Source organism: Centruroides sculpturatus, unplaced genomic scaffold (genome assembly GCF_000671375.1).
Source record: "Centruroides sculpturatus isolate CEXI.00-Female unplaced genomic scaffold, Cexi_2.0 scaffold29, whole genome shotgun sequence".
Taxonomy (NCBI): Eukaryota; Metazoa; Arthropoda; class Arachnida; order Scorpiones; family Buthidae; genus Centruroides; species Centruroides sculpturatus.
In genome coordinates, this window is record NW_019384296.1 from 31545 (window position 1) to 53690 (window position 22146).

General features: G+C 32.9%; 1 protein-coding gene and 1 long non-coding RNA gene across 2 annotated transcripts; both read left to right on the top strand.

The window, feature by feature from the left end:
• Window positions 1-1675: 1675 nt before the first annotated feature.
• On the top strand, window positions 1676-12160 carry LOC111622345 (probable nuclear transport factor 2). Its single transcript, XM_023364733.1, has 4 exons — window positions 1676-1837; window positions 3986-4057; window positions 7673-7771; window positions 11908-12160. The coding sequence occupies exons 1-4, from the start codon at window positions 1730-1732 to the stop codon at window positions 12019-12021; spliced, it is 393 nt and encodes a 130-aa protein (XP_023220501.1). The 5' UTR covers window positions 1676-1729; the 3' UTR covers window positions 12022-12160.
• A 5125-nt stretch (window positions 12161-17285) lies between these two features.
• Window positions 17286-21875, top strand: LOC111622565. The gene is made up of 3 exons (XR_002756299.1): window positions 17286-17598; window positions 18684-18774; window positions 21273-21875. It is a non-coding gene; the product is annotated as an uncharacterized LOC111622565 (long non-coding RNA).
• The last annotated feature ends 271 nt before the right edge of the window (window positions 21876-22146 follow it).

Sequence of the window (22146 nt, forward strand, 5' to 3'; positions counted from 1 at the left end):
TTTTCAAAAATTCCCTGTAATAACAAGGAACTGCCTATGGGACAGTAGCACGCTTGAACATCTTGTAACCTGATGAAAATAACTTTCTGCACATCCTCAAATTGTGTGCTATGTGTTTTATTCTTGCTGGACTCAACATTGGATCTTCTTAACTTTTTTCAATGTTGGATGATCTTTTAAAATCATTGACAGAATGGAAAGGGTGATGCCAAACTCTCTTGCAACATCTAATTTTTACTCAGAATCAATTTCTTGTAGAAAGAAGCTTTTTGAACAATGAAAATTGGTTGCATTTTTTCCCTTTGTCATATTTCATTATGAAGTCTGACAACATTATTTTCAGTGACTGATGGATCATATCAACAGCATAGTAAAGTATATTACCCATTTGATACTAAAGTAGTGTAAGGATTCGTTGAATATAAAACTCATATTTACATTCTCCTTCTTGTAACTTCCTAGTATCATCTCTGTACACATCTTATTTGGTGGTGGCATTCCTGGCCTATGGTCTGAAAGATCCTGTCACTGGTGTCATCCACTCATTTATGGATTTTCACTGGGTACTTCCGGAATATTCTAACATGGGTAACAAATAACCCAGTCCACCCACCACACAGGCCTTAATCTAAGGCATCTTCTAGACATTTCCCTTTTGTCCAGTCATGTATGGAACTTCATAATCATTTTCGTCGAACCCATCCCAGTGTTTTAATATGATGGGAGTGTTCTGCATAGCGAAAAAACCTTTGATATTCTGAAATTTATATTGACAGTTCTTAAGCTAAGTCTTACAAGTGGCCAAATTGGACTTCAAATTGTTTGCTATAATGAGGGGTTATCTGTATGTTTAACAGTAAAAAATAAACACTCTCTCTCAAATACACTTTTTAATGTTCTTTAAAACTATATTGTTTGATTTTGAAGCCGTAACCTTATTATTTTGTACCGTAAACTTATTATATTGTTACAGTATATTTTGTTTTTTTTCAACATTGTTAAAAATGTTAATTAGGCCCACTTATTTACTATTTTTGTATTATTTCTCGACTAATGATAACGTTCCCTTATTTGATATCGTTTTTGTAATCGTAAGAGTGTCGAGCGGATTTATTATTATTCAAAAATTGCGTGTTTTTGATTATCATGTGGTAAACTTTCTCGAAAGAAATTTGGCCATACTACAGATCCTGGAGTCTGTATGCCAACAGATGAAAACTAAACGATTATTCCGAATCCGGTTAAGATATCAGCCTACCGCTCTGAGGGACCCGGTTCGATTTCCAGATTTAAACGTAATTTTAATTATAATAAAAAAATNTTAAATCAATATTAAAATCACAATTAATTATATAGACTCAAACAGACACTATAATTAAGTATTGATCTATTGTAATTTATGATTTAACGAGTTATCATTTCTGTAAGTTACATATTAAGCAAAAGAAAAAATTTAAAAAATAATCTTGAATTTTATTAGTTTAATTTGGATCTAATTTCTACTCGTTGACCTAACCAAGAGAGCTGAGGGATTGCAAAGATTATAGATTACAGAGGTTACACCTACAGAAGAAATTTAAATGTAAGTCTTGTAAGATTAATATTGATCGTCAAAAGACAAAGATATTTATGTAAAAATATGAATTTGATTATCGAACAATCACTTAAAACGCCACCAGGTAGCGTAAGTTCGAGCGGCAAAAAAAGAACGTGGTAAATTCGTACGAAGATGAGTTTGAATCCGCAATTTGATACGATCGGAAGATCTTTCGTCAATCAATATTATTTAATGTTCGACGATCCCGCTCAAAGGGCAAATTTAGCCAATTTCTATAATGTAAGTAGTTTATATTACGATATGTTAAATGTAGAAATTTGCAAGTTTTATCTCACCTTATCTTACCTGTCATGTTTTTGAAGCCGTTAAAAGATCAACGACTGTTTGCGATCAGAAATCGTTAATTAATGTAAACCTTTTCGATTAAATGGTTAAATTGGAAGCTCTGAACGTGGGGCTTCTCATCCCCAGAATTGTAGGCCCCCTATACGAGCGAAAAGGAACTATACCTGTACATGTGATTCTTCACCTCCTAAGGTCAGCTTTTAACGTGTATTCGTATACTTCCCATTAACCGTGCTCCGCGTTGGTCGAGGCTCCCCATTGCTTGCCTTGACTGATGTGGAGTGTGGAGTCGTGTGCTTTGGTGCTCGCTGTTGCTTGCACCTTGGGAGAGAGCCCCACATCCCCCTAAAGCTATAAAACGTTGCTCGTTCCGAACGGTCGAGTGGGCTATTTGAAGTCAGCATAGTTGTGTGGGCTAAAAAGTGAAATGCAATAGTCATAGTGGAATGACCTGATTTTGAGGGCTGTATCTCGCCAAGAGTTGCCCATTGAGGTATGGTTCCTTTGACTTTTTTTTTACTGCTTTGGATATGCTCTACGGCTCTAATAAGGTCTCGACTATCTCGTTTATAGCTTGAACTGAACCGTTAACTTGTCTGTTAGCTTCGAAGAAGTTAAATCTTGCAGATGAATGTGGTTACATCCGGGTAATTTATATCATCTGGGTGTGCTTGTAAAGTGGTGATAAAACGTATGACTGTGTGAAATTATCCGACAAAAAAGAGAAGAAGAAAACAAATCGATAAAAGTAGTGGCTTGGTTATTGCGCATGATTTTACCTCTGTCTCGAAGCACTGTCGCCCTGTGAGGGTTATAGGTTGAATATTCCAAACAGGTATTTGCAGATTTTAGTTCTGGATGATATGCAAAACGTTCGGAACAAATCTAATGTGTACTGTACCTCAATACTCTGATGGAATTGAACGAGTTTTGTTATCGAATATGACTTTTTTTTATACCGGCAGTGCCCAAGATTGAACTCTGATGGGTGGTGACTCCTTAGAAATTTTTGTGGATGGCCGGTCGACGTTGGTACGGCCCCTCGCTGCTGGGTCAAACCCGCGGCAGTGGAAAAGAAGCTCTCTTGGTGCCTGTTGGGTGGGAAGAGCCAGAAATGAAAAATGAGTAGTGTGCATGTGAATTGTTTCTGTTATGGATTGTGTTTAGTCTCTGTTAATTTGTGTTTATTTTTATGCATTTGTGAATTATTTGCATATTTGACTGCTACTAACCTGGGAGTTAGAGTTAAAGAGCATATCGTTGGTGCACAAGAATAGTGACACAACTCAAAAAAATAGTTTTTCCAGAACAGTCATTTAAAAGTTTCTTTTATTTCTGCAAGGCTTTGTCATGATCTTGATTTTTAAAATTTTCAATCTTTTTTCGAAATAAACATTTGAAAATTTAAAAATCTAAGATCATGACAAAGCCTTGCAGAAATAAAAGAAACTTTTAAATGGCTGTTCTGGAAGAACTATTTTTTTTGAGTTGTGTCACTATTCTTGTATACCAACGATATATTGTTAAAAATGAATTTTGCAATATGGCACTATCCACAGTGTCTCAAGCTGAAGGCTATATGGTAAAATAGGATGAAGCAGATATAATTAAGACTACTTTATTTTCCTCAATATTGATGCTGAGACCTGTAAAAATTGAAATATATAAGAGTAATTTGATGGATTAATGTCAGAGATGAAGAAGGTTTACTGTCAGCATAAAGTTCATCGTAAAAAAAGAAGCTACTATGTGGAAACTTCTAGTTCCTTCCAATCTCATTTACCACAATATAAACAATTGTATTTTAAATTTACAAATCTAGTTTTATCTTTTATGTTAGAACTATTTATTAGAAGTAGATATTGCAATTTATATTGACATATTTAAATATAGATTGTTTGAATGTTCTATATCTATGATAGGCTATTATATTTTGGAACTGTTAGTAATCAATGTTCCAAACTGTATCACCTGCACGTGGCCTATAAATTAGGCTGAAAACATTTATGTATCATTAAATAAATGCCAAAAGGTAGTTAGCGGTGTTTTAATTAAATAATAACTGAATATTTTTTTGAATAGGAAGAAAAAAGTCTCATGACATTTGAGGGTCAGCAATTATTTGGACGAGCAAAAATAATGGAAAAAATTCAAGTAAGTAAATTGTTTTTGATGTTTTGAATGATATCCTTTATTAACTTAGTAGCTATAACTGTTTGTTGTATACACAAGACAAGAAATTTGAATAGCATATTAGATTCAGATAGAAATAAATGTATTGTATTTGAATTGAATTTATTTGACATTAAATTAAATTCACATCAAAGAGGGAACAAAAAAACTATAATAAATAGTCCAACACATTAATAAATTAAAACAAATCCTGAAAACTGCATTTACCATATAACATATTTAAATACTTGCCATACATATTATTTCTACAACTAAAGTATATGTGTAAACACCAATCACTATATTTACGCAACTGATTACACAATATGCGCGCAGGATGATTTTTCCTTGATGTAACACAATTTAGCCTTACTCTAGCTATTTGTTTCATTGCCAACTTACTAAATCTGCTCTCTCCTAAATAACATGCCATTCCAAAATTGAGCTTAAGAATATTATAATAGAAACAATATTAACAGAATTGTTTAACAGTCTCCTCGTCTCTTGTAATTCCAATTTGATACATCTCATCACTATGATTGGTATCTGCTCTCTCCTCATATCATCTTGTCTATTCATGACAATTTCACCAAATCCTAGCCATTCCAACCAACTTTTGAAGTCCATCCACCATGATCTACTATCCACTTTTATCCATATTCTTTCCATATTGATTCTGGGTAATCTGTCCTTTGATAGCCCCAATATTCTTAAATAATGCTGATGTATTAAATAATTTACATAATTTCACCAAGCATCTTTTGTTTTCCTAGCTGTTATTTCAAAATGGTCATTCATACACGTCTCAAAAATGAAATCACAACACTATAAAGGAATGTGCATAGTCACATGCACATTGCAGGACCGATAGAGATGAGAGACATATGCAAATGATTAAAAGAACAAACACAGATATGCAATAGACACTTGTTTATTCAGTAATGAATATGTTAATATACATAGTTGATTACCTATTCATTACTGAATAAACAGGTAATTAAAAATTAATAATCAACCAGATGATTATTAATTTTAAAGTTGGATATATAAAAAGAGACTTGACAAAATTGTTAAGTCTCTAACTGGTGTTATTGGTCAAAAATAAGAATAGCACACATCTGTTTCCATAATAATTATTCTAGATGTGAGTTCCATTCAGGTTGGTGAGAGTTTGTCACGCAACATGAAGTCGAGCATTTTCTTACTGGAATACTGTGTCAGGTGCAGTCTGTACCAGTGGTCAAACCATGGGCTCCACAGTTTGTGTGATGTACTGGTCTGCTATCAGAGTACTGGAAATGTGCACCAGGGCTGTCTGCTGATTGAATGTGATGCCACACCAAACCATAATGCCCAGTGTGGGCCAGTGTGATGCTCTGTGAAAAGGTTGGTATGTAGCATTTCCTGGGATATTGTCACTTGTCCATGGTTGTCATTCCTTCACAGACAAGTGGGATTCATCCATAAACAATACATGATGCCATTTAGTGGTACAATTGCTATGACAACACCATGCCAACTATGCAGCCCTGTGTTGAGCATTTAATGGTTTCCATACATGTAGCCAGACTTCATGCAACCTGTTGTAAAAGGTTTTGGTGTACACAGATGCTCCTGTTTATGACAACAAGTTGCTTTGGATATCATGTGCTGGGGCCAATGGGCCATTTGGCCAATCTTTCCCAGTCTGTGCACTGTGTTGTGTGTTGGTATGATCTACTCCCTCTTCAGCATGTTTGCAGATGTTCATGTATCCATCATGTCACACAAATCACTGGATGGTATTCATGTTGTGCCTAGCACATGTGGCAACTACATGCATTGACAAACCAAGGTTGTGTAGCTCCAGGATAGTCTCAAGTTTCATTCCTCAGTCATTAACTGGTGGTATTTGACTTGTGGTCATCTCTGAGGCATTTGCTATACTTCAAAAGTTCAGCTGCTAGGAATCATTGCTGAAAGCATTTATGTCCAGAGCTGGCCACTGGTCTTTATAGCGTGAAAGTGGGTACCACATGACTTGATGTGTACCTAAACATAATCATTTGTATATCTCTGTCACATCTACTGGTTCTGCAATTTACATGTGGTTATGCACATTTCTTCACGGTGTTGCGATTTCACTTTTGAAGAGTGTAATTGCAAATCTATCTCTATGGAATGCCTCTGCAAACCATCAGTTACCAATTGTAATTCTAACAGACTATCAGCCACCATTACCATGTCATCAGCATATAAAAAAACCATAATATATGTATTATTGCATAATCATAAATCATTATATTTTTCACACAATCTTGTTACCAAACCTTCAATATATAAAAGAAATCGGCAGTGGGCTCAATTGACACCTTTGCCAAACTCCTTTGTTACAATAAAAGAAAACTATGTAGATATTTTATTTAAAACATTGATACAGTCATATTCATATACATCAATCTTAGTAAATTCACCATTTTATAACTCATCTTCGACTTGCACAACCTATTCCATAATTTCACATGGTTCCAAGTCAAATGCAGCTCTTTAGTCCACAAAGTAAGTGTATGCTTTTCTTTGTTATTTGCTAGCTTTTATTTTAACAAATTTCATGAAATGAATATATAATCCACTGTAGTATTTCCTTTATGAAAACCAGCTTGCATGTCAGATAAAGTTCTCTCTCTCTCAGCCCATAACATAACATAACAAGCCTCCTACAAAGAACCATTGAAAAAAACCTTACTAACAGTATTCAATAAAGTATTTACTCAGGTTATTTACATCCCAGTTTAAAAATTTGAAATATTTGAGCTATTTTCCAGCTTTCTGGATATACTCTTGTCTTCAATATTTCATTAAAAATACAATAATTTCTTTAATAGACACCTATCTGCCAACCCAACTTCCAACATTCCATAGGAATACTATCTGGGACAGCTGCTTTACCCGATTCAACTCTCAAAACTGTTTCTAATTTGTCAATTTTTTCAATATTATAATTGCTGACATATCTGACTGGATATGATTAGTGCATAAATAATTGTTCAAGTTATCCTGTTGGATATTGTATTTGATCTCAAGCTATATCTTTCATTATTGTCTGTTTTGCAATCTAAACTCTGATTAATTGGTCTTTTTATAAGTTAACTGACACTATTTAAACCAATAATTGTTTTGTCATCACCCTCTTTGCATAAATTTTCCATGAAATATGTCCCTCCCTATTGTAAAGCAGTGGGAGATATATGACATATATATTTATACCTATTGACATTTTTGTATCAGCATTGATATCTATTTTATATTGTTTTTATATTTTCTTTCATAAAATGATATGATGAAAAGTTCAGTTTGTTACAGTTTAAATGTATCTGATTTTATTTATATAGTTATAACTTTTAAATGAAGTTAGAATAATCTACTGTTTTATTTATTAAATTCATTAAAATATAAAATTTTACATATCTTCTAGTAAATAAGTTTTTTTAAAATACAAATATAATAATGTATTTTACATAATATTGGTTTTTTATTTTTAATGTAAATCCTAAGAAATAATTGATATATTTTTAATAATTTGATTATTTTAATAATTTGATTATTTTATAATTTTAGGGCTTGACTTTTCAAAAAATTCAACATCAGATAACATCTATTGATCCAGAACCTATGTTTGATGGTGGAATTTTAATTTCTGTATTAGGCCAACTTAAGGTAAATAAAAAAAAAAAAAAACATTGATTTAAAACAAAATAATGTACAAAATGGTTTATTAAATACAAATGAAACCATAAAAATTTGAAATAAAAATGTATCGACAAAATATGATCAATATGGCAAATCATTTCATCTGTTCATTCTCATCAAAATTATTAAATTATTGTGTTTTCAACAAATTCTGAATATTTATCAAGTTTATTTTTATGATTTTTAACTTGAATGACCCTTAACGATAAGCCTGAAAAGGATTAAATGATATATTATTTTGTCTCTGCATTATTACATAATTTAAAAATAAACAAACACCTTTCACTAGTCCAGCACAATGTTTAATACGTTGTGCTGGACTAGTGAAAGGTGTTTGTTTATTTTTAAATTATTTAATTAGTTCCTGATATTATCAAGTTAACTCTGATATTGAAGTAATAGTTGTTCTCAATAACTTTTATTAGATTGCTAGAAGTATGTGCTCTATCATACATTTGGTTTACATCAAGAATTTACATTTATGAATTCATTAAATGCTTTTAAGGAATTTTTCTTCTTCATCTTTGGATGTTATGTTTAAACAGTAACTAAAGGAGCTCAGATTCAAAAACATTCAATGTATGAATGCTTGTAACAGACACAGTATGATGGAAGATCAAACAAAGAACAAATTAAAAATTAAAATTAATACATTTTTAAATTTAACTGTTTTTTAGACCAAAAGAATAGCAAATTATGTAGGGGAAAAAGCATTAAAAATGAAGTTATGCAATAAACTTATTTGAAACATTTAATCTAATGTTATTTTTATATGCTGTGTCAGTTTTTTTTTACCATACATTTGCAGCATGCCCTATACTCATTGATCTATATACAATCTTTGAATTATTTTGTTAATTAAGACTTACTCCAAGGTTGTGCATACTAATTCTTCTATATCCTCAAGAGTGACTATATATATTTTTCTTTACTGACATAATCATTAAGATAATAATAGCTTACTGCTCTGGAGACCTGGAATCAAATCCAGATGGGTCAAAAAATTCCAGGAATTTTTCAGGGAATTTTAGTAGCAGAATGGTGCAGCCTATTTTGCTACTATCTGCAACCAGCACAACATTCAGAGAATACCATACAGCAAGATGAATCATAGCTCTTTTCAATATACTGTATTTTATGGATTGATGATATATTATTTTCCACAATGGGATGTTGATTAAAGCTGGCATAGACAGGAAGGATAAGTTAATAAACAATTATTGATATTATGAGTTTACCTGATTTCAATTAAGGTAAATAATTTTCATTAAAAAATTCTTCAGATGAACTGATGTGGAAACAATAGTAACCAAATTTCTTGAAATTCTAATTTTAGAGTTATCTGGTATAAAGTCTAATATGTTTAAGTTTAAGATCAAAATTTCTGAACAATTCAGTTGTATAATATAATAGTATAATTTATAAAGAAGTTTGTTCTGATTTCAGATAAAATATCTGAATTACTACTACTCTTTCAGCAATCTATTTTTGAACTTTCTAAAGTGTTGTGAAAAATAATTTTCGGTCACTTTCTCTTAAAACCCTCATTTTTATATCTGAAGAAATAAAATAAATGTAGACTTAACATTTTATAAAGTCTGAGTATGCGTCATCAGGACCTCTGATAGTAGTGCATACTCAAATGCATCTGTCTGAATTCAGAAGAAACATTATAGTCGGCAGCATATTCTACACATGCTGCAGCAAATCTCGCCAAAACTTTCAACTAAAAAACCAACATAATTTCTATCAACAAACAAAAACATCACTTCCAATAAGATCTGAGAACTTCCTAAATATTTTACACTTTGAAATAAGAAACTCAAGAGTGTCACATAGCTGTTAAAATTACAAGAATCAGTTTAAAGATTCACAATTTACTGAAACACAATCTTCCTCCACAAACTTTGTGTAGCATCAAACAATTAATCATCTTCAGCATCATGAAAATTAAAATTTGTACTCATACATTGCATACTCTTGTGACCTTACTCTATATTTGTTTTTACAATTAGGACTACTTGTTTAAATTTTTGTTAATTTGTTATTATGTAAATGCTGGGTAATCTTTACTGATGTACAAGGAATATAAACTTCTATAATATAAGTTAAAATATATATTATATTATATATATAATATAAAATATTTCTACAAACATGCATATCCTCAAGCTCATAATCCAAAAAAGCTGAGCAGCAGGCAAAAGGAGACTACCACTCTACAAATCATCCATTCAATAACTTTCCTCACATCTTCCTGTTCAGACACACTTGTTTTTCTTCAGACACATTCATGCTTCTACTCTTAGCATACTTTCCCACATTCTCTTTCTGACTTAACACCTTATGTTCTTTCAGATTCATCTACATATTCCAACCAAGACTTTCTCAGCCTTTCCCCTACCATGCTTTCCATTCAACTTTCCCACATACTCTCTTCAACAGTTCTCCTCCTTTCATTCTTTTAATGTGGCCAAACCATCATAGAGCCAATTTACTCCTCTTTTGAATCATACTGTTTCACCCCATATTCCTCAACATACATTCATTTCTAACATATTCTCTCCTCATTATGTCACACACTCCTCTCAAATACCTCATCTCACATGCAGTAATGTGACTCCTACCATATCCAAGTTTTACTACCGTACTTGAGTACAGACACCACGACTCTCTCACACATAGCCATTTGTGCCCTTTATCCCTTGCACGTCTACTCATTGCATTCACTCTTCTGATAATTTTATCATTATCCTATTCATCTATCATGCTTCCCAAATATACAAACTCCTTCACTTGTGTCCAGTTGTTCATCACTCATCTCAATCATGCAATCTGTTTGCTCACCTTTGCATTCAAGCAAATCACCCTAGTTTTACTCACATTCACTCACAGCATATATCCATCATATGCCTCAAGATTAGACACAAGTGTCTGAAGCTCTTCCTTGCTCTCTGCTAATAGCATGGTGTCATCTGCTACAACAAACAACAATCATTCATTTCCGGTTTGCATTCCATACTCAGGCACTTTGGATCTCCTCATGCATGCATCTATGAAAATATTAAAAAATCATGGTGACATAACACACTCTTCTCTTACACCCTCTTAAATTGTGAACCACTCAGATACTTTACAATCCATGCATACACCTGCTTTGGTGTTTTCATACATTGTTCTCACACCTTTTGGTAGTTTATCTCTCACTCCATAATCACAAAATTTGCCAGTTTCTCCATATTTACTCTATCATAGGCTTTTTCTAGATCCTGCCTGCCCATCACTTCTAGATCCTGCCTGCCTTTTCTTTTGTCTTTTTTTAACAATGATAGTTTTTACATTGTGGGGGTGTTAGCCCCACTTACAATTCCCAATCTGGAGACTAGTGATCCCGCTTATCCTCTGACCTGTTCAGCATCTATCTGTCTGTAGCAAGGATGCTGCGGACATACTGTAACTCAGTCTAGAGTCTTGGATGTGGTGAGAGTCTAAACCTGCTCACCACATCCAAGTCGGAATCTTGGAGCTCTAATATATTTATATTTTTTAATCATATTTAATCATACGACCCTATGGCCATTGGCCTTTTTCGAGGGTCAAAAGAAAAACTAATGATACAAACATTTACAAAGTACACAATCAACAAAAATAAAAATAAAAAACAGAGAAGAGAAATACATAAAAAACAAAAAAAAAAATACACTCAACTAATCACATCTCAATATTTTTACAGCCCGTTTAAATTGTCCGTAAGTACACAAATCTTTATATTCTTCTTTTAAGGCATTCCAATTATATATAAGTTGATAGATTGGTGCATCTCTTCCAAAACTGTGCTTAATTTTTGGTAAAATCAAATTGTTTCTCCATCGGTAGTTGTAATTAGAAGGCCTAAAATATTTATTTTATTCTTCGCTTATATAAGAATTTTTCTTGCTCATATAGAGTTGAAGAATTCATTTGAATTTTAAGGAATCATTTATACGTGTATTGTATTAAAATTTTATTTATTTTTTATCCAGTTCTGTTTTTAAAAATACACATTTTTTTTGTTTTTAACCCACAAAATAAGTACTCTCACTAATTGAAATTTTTAATTTCAGACCGACGACGATCCGCCTCACACCTTCAATCAGACTTTTGTGCTCAAACCTCTGGGAGACGGATTCTATGTAGAACACGACGTTTTCAGGTTGGCCCTGCATCACACAGCCTAAATGGGATGAGCATAAGAAAATTTTGGAATGATCTAACGGGTATTTTGCTACAAATTCAAGTTTTTATATTGTATTTGGTAAAGACGATCAGATTTCGGTCTAAGCCATTCTTAAATAAAGTATTTCTTTAAGTTGTAAATTTACATCTTTATTACTTAGCAAATTATTTTAAAAATTTCCTAATTATTGTGTTTGAAAAGTGATATCTAGACAATATGATGTCATTCTACATTCCTTTTAACATTTATTTCATATTGTAATGGAATTTCACGTTTTACACAAACATTTTATCTGTCAAAAAATGATATTTAAAAGTGTTCTCTCCAAATTTAGTGCATACAAATCTTACAAAATTGTCATTGTAATTTTAATCTCTGATTAATTTCTTACTTATAATAAATTGTTAAGTATTACAATTTTTCATTTTCATTTTTCTGGACAAAACCTTCAGGATTTTTATGAATAAAGTGGTCTAAATCCCTTCCATCTCCGACGACACGTGACAATTCTTTCATCTCTATAGAAGCGAAGGTATCTTCCTCCTCCGGTAATTGTTTTCCGCAGGTGTTGTGGAAATGGTTGACGGTCTGTGTGCAGACCAGTAGGAAGACGAAGACGAAAGAAATGCCCAGAGTGAGCTTTAGAATGATTATTCCAGGAACTTTTCGTTCCTTACCGAAATTAATGACACGAATCGAGTCTTCTGTAGTGCCGTTGGACCCCTGATACGAGTCTGTTTCCAAGAGTTGCGCTTTCGTCTGATTTCTGATGTCAGGGTACGAAATTTCGTTTCCTGTTTCACTCGGAAGAGTGACGTTCGAGCGTGACCAGTGGAAATCGGAAGTAGATCCTTCGGAAGCGTGGATTTCCGTTTTCATCCACTCCGTTCGATTTCGTTGCATTTTCCATTCGCTGGTAGAAGGTTCCGTCCAGGAAGGATTTTCTTCTATGGTAGTGCCATTTGTGGCATTTAAATAATGGGAATATTCACTTTCGTTGCGTGAAAACACTCCAAAACAATCCTTTTGGAGGAAAATGAAGAGTATAATCCACATTCGATGCATTATTCCTTCGTTTAATTCGAAAAACTCGTTATTCCGCCGTAGATAATTCTTTCGTTCGATTTTCTTCGAATAATCGAATGTCTTAGATACTTGCGTTAAAAGTAAGACTGTTAAGGAATAAATTTCTAAATAGGACTCAAGGCGTGAGTTTACTTGCAAATGGGGAGAAAAAAAATCTTCAATTTGAATTTGAAAATGAATTCTCGTGGGCGAAGGTGCGGCCATTTTTTTTGGCATTATAAATATTAGACTTTTTAATAATAATAGTAAAATCATCAGCGATTACGAGAGTTAACAATTACAAAAATTATATGACTCATTTAGAAATGTTAAAATAGGTTTGATGTATATTATGTATTTCTCAAAGAAAGGGCGACTCAAACTGTAACTATGCCATTAATTTGAGGTTGGTAATTAGTGGCCTTTAGGAGCGGTAAAAAGTTTATTTTTGAGTCAGAGTCGTGAGAATTTATGACGTAAAACACATCGTAAAATCACGTAACTCGTAGGAGAGGAATGATCGCGAAAGAGCAATTGTTTTGTTAGTATAGAAGTTTTAGTGTAAAGTGGCATTTCTTCGAAACGCAGCGATTTTCTGTGTTAAAACGAAACCTGCCAACCGGAAAAAATATTCGGTATCGTGCGAGTCCGGTTTACACAGATTTTACTGTAAATCATTTTTGAAATTAGTACAAACGTAGAGGTACTTTTCGGTCGTGGGTTCGCACCTCGCTCGGACGGGCTGGCCACGTGGCGTTTTCCGGGTTTTCTCCACGTCTGTAAAGCCTAAATAGGGGCCAGTTTCCCTTAAAAAGATCTCTCGGAAGGCATTTTAATTGAAAGAGGGGGGGTGCCTCCAGGTTCCACTCATAGGTACGACCTGGAGGTTGGAGGAGAAAAGTTGGTGAAATGGGAGTGAGGGGGGTGAAAAGGGGGGCAAAGTGAGGGAGACAGGTGAGAGTATTCCCCTAGGCAGATCGTCCAAGTGTTGCGTTGCCATAACTTAACAAACAAACAGCGAACATAAGAAACACGGGTGACAAGAAAAAATCGTGGTAAATTTGTAATGAATGAAATTTTAGCAATTTGAAAGCTGGGATTCAGGCAAATACAAATCCGATTAGTTTATCACTAACGTATTTACGTTGAATATGCGTAATAGTAACCATGGTGTAAGAATACAGGTGATACCATCCATCCAAGGTCGTTGAAGTGGTTGAGATTACTCGAGTATCCATCAGTTACGACGATCTACAAGTCCATTTTCGTCATTGATTACCACTAGCAAAAATTGCTACTTGAACTTTAATTTGTGTTAACTTCAATAAAATTAATGAGATTTACATAAAATAATTTAAAAGTAATAGAATACGTATATAATTTTTTAGTCTTCGTAACTAGATGCATTTTGGGCCAACTTACATTTTACGGTCCCTCATCAGTAACTAAAATTAAGAGCGACGTATGAGTATTGTAAAATGTAAGTCGACTCGAAATGCATCTATTTATGTACAGTTTACCCTTCCAAGCCCAGGAACTCTGGTTAAGAATCACTGGTATACAGAAATACCGCGATGAATTACGCGCTAAATTGAAACATTGAATTTGCTCAAAACTATCAAAATTTACGGTAGTAAACTCGAGGACGAGTAGACAAAGCAAAAACGGAAACCGAACCGACAAGAACAATAAACAAAAATGGAAAATACGAGAGATAAGGTGAATATAATCCAGAAAACTCATCGCCAGTAGCACGTGTTAAATAAGGCAGTTTTAGTATGAAAGTTGAATGGAATTCTATTTGAGAAAGTGTAAAAATCTGTAAACAGAAAAGTATTGGAGATTTAAAACCCTCAAAAACAACACCGGTGGTTGGCGGGGCACTAACTCACAACTAACCACCATTGTTCGGCGGTTTTATTCAGTATTAAAAGCTTTCGGAACAAACGGGAATTCTAAATACTGTATTCGTTTAACTCTTTCTGCCCTGTGGGCACTAAGAGGGCCTGTTTTAGCAAGCCTATTATGGATTCGGCCAGCTCACAATGAAGCGGTGATGGACGGGACCCGACATATCCGGACAGACCACCCCCGTGAAAAATTCCTGGGATTTTTCGATTCCGGATCCCCATATAGGTAGGCTACCATCCCAACCGCTCGGCCATCCGAGCCGTCAAACTCTTATACCAAAATATATAATCTATCGCAAATTAGTGTATTTATTATTACATCGTTAGAAAAGAAAGTAAATAATAACAATTCATGTATATAAATAACTATCGGTATAAAAATTACAACGGAAGTAATTTCTTCCACGATAGAAAATCGTCGCGGATGGACGCCGCCAGGGGGAGTCGACCGTGTGCTAAGCCTAACAGAGGTGGATGCGAATAACGGTTGCCAAGAGTGAAGGAAAAGTAGGCGAGAGGAATTCGTACCGAAAATGAGTTTGAATCCGCAGTACGACACGATAGGTAGATCGTTCGTGCATCAGTACTACTTACTTTTCGACGATGCCGCTCAGAGGGCGAACCTGGCCAACTTCTATAACGTAAGAATTTAGGCTTAAGTTTCAAATTCGAAAAGAAAATTCTGCAAGTATAAATTCAATCTTTCGTCTCTACGTATCGAAAAGATCCGCTCCACTAGGCTAGTTACCTTGCCGAACTCTTAAAATCTTTTCTTGGATTTAATACGTGAAAAGAAGTTCTATTTGGAGTGGCAAGTAAGCATCGTTTCATCAGTTAATCGTCGTTTGTGTGCTCAAAAATCAAATTACTTTCACTTATATATTTATAAGCTCCATTGCTCTGACCTCGGACTGCCATTTAATTCGAAAATGTCACCTTTCCCCCTGACAGTGTCCCTGTAACATTCTAGAATGCTCCACTTCTCATTGCGGCGGTTGCTCTTGTAGGCTATTGGACCGACGTGGTTCTAGAATTTATATAAATATCCTGAAGAAAGTTTCTAGAATTTTTTCAGATTTCACTGGCATTATCTTCCTGTGATGAGCGCTTATTAGGATTTATAATTGGTAATCCGTGTTACTTTTTCATATTGGCCCGGCGGTTCTATTCCCCGAATGCTGGGAGTTCGGTTGCGGGTTCGCGCGTGGAGTTTTCCAGGTTTTCTTAACCTCTGTAAGGGCCAAATAGGGACGGGTTACTCTTAAAAACACCTCCCGGAAGGCATCGTCCGAGTGTTGCCTTGCCGTAACTTAAACGATGTTACTTTATATTGCCGACGTACGACGCCCGGCGTTATGTTCACTGTTCTCTTCCCGAAAAGATGGAATTTCTTTTGTCCTTATTTCCGGAAGCTTTATGAAAACGCTTTTTTGAAAAGTTTGCCAAATCGTATTCGCACGGTTAACTGGAATTATAATTTTTACAAAGGGAGAAAAATGAGTGTCGTCCCTGCGGAACAATTTATCTTTTTATATCGAAAACTTTCTTTTGATACACGCTAAATTGTGCAGTTTATTAATTTTTCTAAGTTGTAGTTTTTGAAATATTTTGTGAATTATAATTATCATTCTTTAGTTAAAATTTGTTAATGGGAGTTAGTTTTTCTTGCTATTTTCTTTTTCTAGTTGGAATATTTAAAGTGTATTATTTGTGGGTGTGTTCTTCTTGGCCTTTTGCCATTAAGTATATTGATAGGGTGTTTATCGTCATAAGTAAGCGTGTGATCTTGAAGAGTGTTAAGGTGATTATGTTAAATATTTTGTAGACGTTTTGAATATAGATTTTATGGTGGTGTTTATGGTTATTGAGTATAAACATTTTTTTTTTTTCTTTTCTTTAGAAAGAAAATAGTTTGCAAAAAGATTGACTGAAGAAGTAATATATCTCCATTGCCATATATGTAATAAGTTGTGCCTTTTATACACATTGTGGTAAAACATGTGCTTAGCAGTTTTAATTTTGTCATTTTTATCATATGTTACGCAAACAAATTATACACAGATATAAATGTTATAAAAATAGTTGGTTTACACCTAATGTTTCTATAATTGTTCTTTTGCCTAGTTAATTTAGCATTTAAATATTCATAATAGTGTATTCTAGTAAACAATTTTATATTCAAACATCAAGATATAATTTATATTTCCTAGAAATTTAAATCTAATTTCTCTAAAACATTTTTGGAAAATCTTTAAATTTCAATGTTTTTTTCAANTTGCCAAGAGTGAAGGAAAAGTAGGCGAGAGGAATTCGTACCGAAAATGAGTTTGAATCCGCAGTACGACACGATAGGTAGATCGTTCGTGCATCAGTACTACTTACTTTTCGACGATGCCGCTCAGAGGGCGAACCTGGCCAACTTCTATAACGTAAGAATTTAGGCTTAAGTTTCAAATTCGAAAAGAAAATTCTGCAAGTATAAATTCAATCTTTCGTCTCTACGTATCGAAAAGATCCGCTCCACTAGGCTAGTTACCTTGCCGAACTCTTAAAATCTTTTCTTGGATTTAATACGTGAAAAGAAGTTCTATTTGGAGTGGCAAGTAAGCATCGTTTCATCAGTTAATCGTCGTTTGTGTGCTCAAAAATCAAATTACTTTCACTTATATATTTATAAGCTCCATTGCTCTGACCTCGGACTGCCATTTAATTCGAAAATGTCACCTTTCCCCCTGACAGTGTCCCTGTAACATTCTAGAATGCTCCACTTCTCATTGCGGCGGTTGCTCTTGTAGGCTATTGGACCGACGTGGTTCTAGAATTTATATAAATATCCTGAAGAAAGTTTCTAGAATTTTTTCAGATTTCACTGGCATTATCTTCCTGTGATGAGCGCTTATTAGGATTTATAATTGGTAATCCGTGTTACTTTTTCATATTGGCCCGGCGGTTCTATTCCCCGAATGCTGGGAGTTCGGTTGCGGGTTCGCGCGTGGAGTTTTCCAGGTTTTCTTAACCTCTGTAAGGGCCAAATAGGGACGGGTTACTCTTAAAAACACCTCCCGGAAGGCATCGTCCGAGTGTTGCCTTGCCGTAACTTAAACGATGTTACTTTATATTGCCGACGTACGACGCCCGGCGTTATGTTCACTGTTCTCTTCCCGAAAAGATGGAATTTCTTTTGTCCTTATTTCCGGAAGCTTTATGAAAACGCTTTTTTGAAAAGTTTGCCAAATCGTATTCGCACGGTTAACTGGAATTATAATTTTTACAAAGGGAGAAAAATGAGTGTCGTCCCTGCGGAACAATTTATCTTTTTATATCGAAAACTTTCTTTTGATACACGCTAAATTGTGCAGTTTATTAATTTTTCTAAGTTGTAGTTTTTGAAATATTTTGTGAATTATAATTATCATTCTTTAGTTAAAATTTGTTAATGGGAGTTAGTTTTTCTTGCTATTTTCTTTTTCTAGTTGGAATATTTAAAGTGTATTATTTGTGGGTGTGTTCTTCTTGGCCTTTTGCCATTAAGTATATTGATAGGGTGTTTATCGTCATAAGTAAGCGTGTGATCTTGAAGAGTGTTAAGGTGATTATGTTAAATATTTTGTAGACGTTTTGAATATAGATTTTATGGTGGTGTTTATGGTTATTGAGTATAAACATTTTTTTTTTTTCTTTTCTTTAGAAAGAAAATAGTTTGCAAAAAGATTGACTGAAGAAGTAATATATCTCCATTGCCATATATGTAATAAGTTGTGCCTTTTATACACATTGTGGTAAAACATGTGCTTAGCAGTTTTAATTTTGTCATTTTTATCATATGTTACGCAAACAAATTATACACAGATATAAATGTTATAAAAATAGTTGGTTTACACCTAATGTTTCTATAATTGTTCTTTTGCCTAGTTAATTTAGCATTTAAATATTCATAATAGTGTATTCTAGTAAACAATTTTATATTCAAACATCAAGATATAATTTATATTTCCTAGAAATTTAAATCTAATTTCTCTAAAACATTTTTGGAAAATCTTTAAATTTCAATGTTTTTTTCAATTATTCTCATACATAAAATTGAGCAGTCTGTAATAGGAGACAATCTGTGTTTATTTTAATTCTAATCATGCTTTTTAGTTTGGTAAGAGATTAAATCTCACCCCAGAGAATGATTAATGGAACTTTTGGAAAGAACATGTTTCGAAAAGGTTTAAATTCAATTAATTTGATAAATAGAAAATATTAAGGGTTAGTATTTAAACCTTAATATTTTGTAGGTCACTTTTGACCAGTGGTAATTTGCATTTTCATAAGAAAAGATGATAACAACAGATATATGTGCACCCATGACAATTACCATTATGAAAATTTACACAGTATACCATTTTCATTTATGTTGAAAAGAGTTTAAAAAATAAATCAACCTAAGGCCACTGGTTGCTCAGTGAAGAGTTAGAAGCATCTGTTTCAAGGTAATGGTCATGGTAAAGCATATATACATATGCATTACCATGACCATTACCTTGAAACAGATTGGATAAGATTTATATGCATTACCATAGATTGCATAAGATATATATATATAAAAATGGCTTTGTTTTCAAATATAATAAATGGTATACTAAGAAATGGTTACTCTTTCCTATATGAAGTTTTGTAGATCTTGTGAGTGTAAGTTTTCCTGCAGGAATAAAAGAAAATTACCTTTTATGATCATGATTGGTTTATCTGTTTACATATAGTTTATGGAAGATTTCTTAATTTGTGGAATTTGATTTGAAGATTTTGAGTTATAAATATATTTGCCATATCTTATTAAGTATAGTTTTAGAACTTTGTTTTGATTTTGATCATTTAATAAGTTATAAAAAATATTATATTAAAGATTATTTGATTAATGTTTAATGCTTTATCATTTATATCATTCAAATTACTTATTTTAAAACTACTAGAATTCTGCAGTTATTTAAAATGTCAAAATTTGTGTACTTCCATCTGAAATGATTTTTAAATTGTGTAAATTCGGTAAGTCCTTGCTTAACACTGATTCGATATAACATGGTCTGCTCAAAGTCTTAAAAAAAGCTCAAAATTTATGCTGATTCAAATTATTGCAGCATTTCATTGAATTTGTATATAATACGATTATTCATGAACATGAACCAATCAGCAAAAGGTGGCAATTTGTCGTAGTGCCATACTTTCCTTAATTCTATGTTTGTTTGGTGCAGTTTTGGGAAAAATATAACATCACAGATGCCATAGGAAATATTGACTTCACTTGGCAAGAATTAACTGATAAATGCACGAACAGTATGTTGAAGTTATGACTGAAGGTATCCAAGAATTCTCAACAAGAAGAGCCTATCGCTATATTGTTAGGTTGACCAAATTGTCAACCTAATCAATACAGCAGGACTAGGAGATGTAGATGAGCTGAGCAGGATATTGAGGAGTTACTGCAGGTTACTGGTGAGAGCCTTACCAATGATGACTTTCAAGAACTGACAGAACAAAGAATTTGTGTAGAACTGGAAAATAGAGATTCTGTAAATGAAGAACCCAAAGAATTTCTCTGCAGATTTTCTTAGTAAAAGTTTTGTAACGAGAACCAAAATCGTTGATCAAATTGTAGCGAATGATCCAGATTTTGAAAGAGTGTAAAAGCAAAACGAGGTGTTTTGAATGCAATCTTCTGCTACCGACATTTGCTTAATTAAGGAAAGGAAAAAAATGACAAATGAAACTACAAGACTTTAATGTGAAAAAAAGAATTTCAGAAAAGCAGGGACCTTCATCACAAAAAATGAACTTGACATTTCTGTGTGCATATGTTTGTTATTTAATATATATTATTATGCAAATTAATATAAAAATAATTTAAAATTAAAGTTAAATCTGTTTATTTTTCATCATGTTTTCATCTTTCCCTATTTACTCTGTTAAAATGACCTCATTTAATGATGTTTCATTTAGTGCTTTGTCATCTAGGAATGGTCCCCCCCATGTTAAGCTGGGTCTTACTGTACATTTAATGGAAGTTATGATGTGACTGCCTTATAAAAAAGACAATTATATGCATTTTATTATCTTATAGTTTGAGATTTCTCCTCCTAATTTTATCTGTTATCCATGAATAATGTTTGTATTGTGTCTACAGTCATATTTTCTGAAACAAAACACAATGATGCAATTTTCCATTTGTAAAATTTCATATTAGTTTTTTTCCTTTGTTATATTTACATCAGAATTTCAAAATCTATTTTATTTACAGGTATAGGCCAAAAATCATGCCTTTAGTCACCTTAAGCAGCAGACACAGGATATACTAAATGTATTTACAACATTGAAAAAGTTTGAGTACAAAAATGTCATTATTTTATTGTAACTCAGTTCAATTTTTACTAAAATCATTATTTTTTAAAAATGTAGATAAATTATGTATAAAATAAAATTATTAACATTTACATACTATTCTTCGGAGCACGACCCCATTTTTTTAAAATTGAAAAAGTTCACCTCTGACAATGGTAACATAACAAAGTTTATAAATTTATTTTAATGTTATGCATTTGACATTAAACAGTGAAGTGACTAAACAGCCATCATTGAGACATTTTTATATAAATGATGTTTTTCATGATTGTATTGAAAAAGTTCTTTAATGAAAATAAACTATTTAGTGAAAAAATTGTGTTAGATTTTACATTAAAGTGTGATAGATTATTTAAATATATAAGTGAAATAGATTATTCTTTAGCAAACAAAAGTATTTTACTAGCTAGTTTTTAAAATCATGCCTTAAACACTTCAAGAAATATTAAATATAACAATACAGTAATAATTTATGGTTTACATTTTCAAAACTCCTTAGGTATTTAAGATACATATATACATAAAAAAAAAACAAAAATCTATCTTATATCTTACTTGTGATAAGACTGAATGCTGTAGAAAGATTGGTAAGTACACCCAATTCTGTTCTTGCACAGTAGGAGACACTCCTGAAAAGTCTAAAAAAAAGTGTAAAAAATACACTCTATATGGTAAAATGGAAGATTGGGTTTAGACATTATAAACTAGTAAAAATATAATAAACCAATTAGGACATGTTTAAATAAAATACTTCAATTTAGTTAAGTAACAGC

Excerpts from the sequence above, each read along its gene's own strand:
- LOC111622345 (XM_023364733.1), top strand. The coding sequence starts at position 1,730 with ATGAGTTTGAATCCGCAATTTGATACGATCGGAAGATCTTTCGTCAAT. Across the intron at positions 1,838-3,985 it reads ATTTAGCCAATTTCTATAAT|GAAGAAAAAAGTCTCATGAC; the intron begins GTAAGTAGTTTA and ends TTTTTTGAATAG. Across the intron at positions 7,772-11,907 it reads CTGTATTAGGCCAACTTAAG|ACCGACGACGATCCGCCTCA; the intron begins GTAAATAAAAAA and ends TTTTAATTTCAG.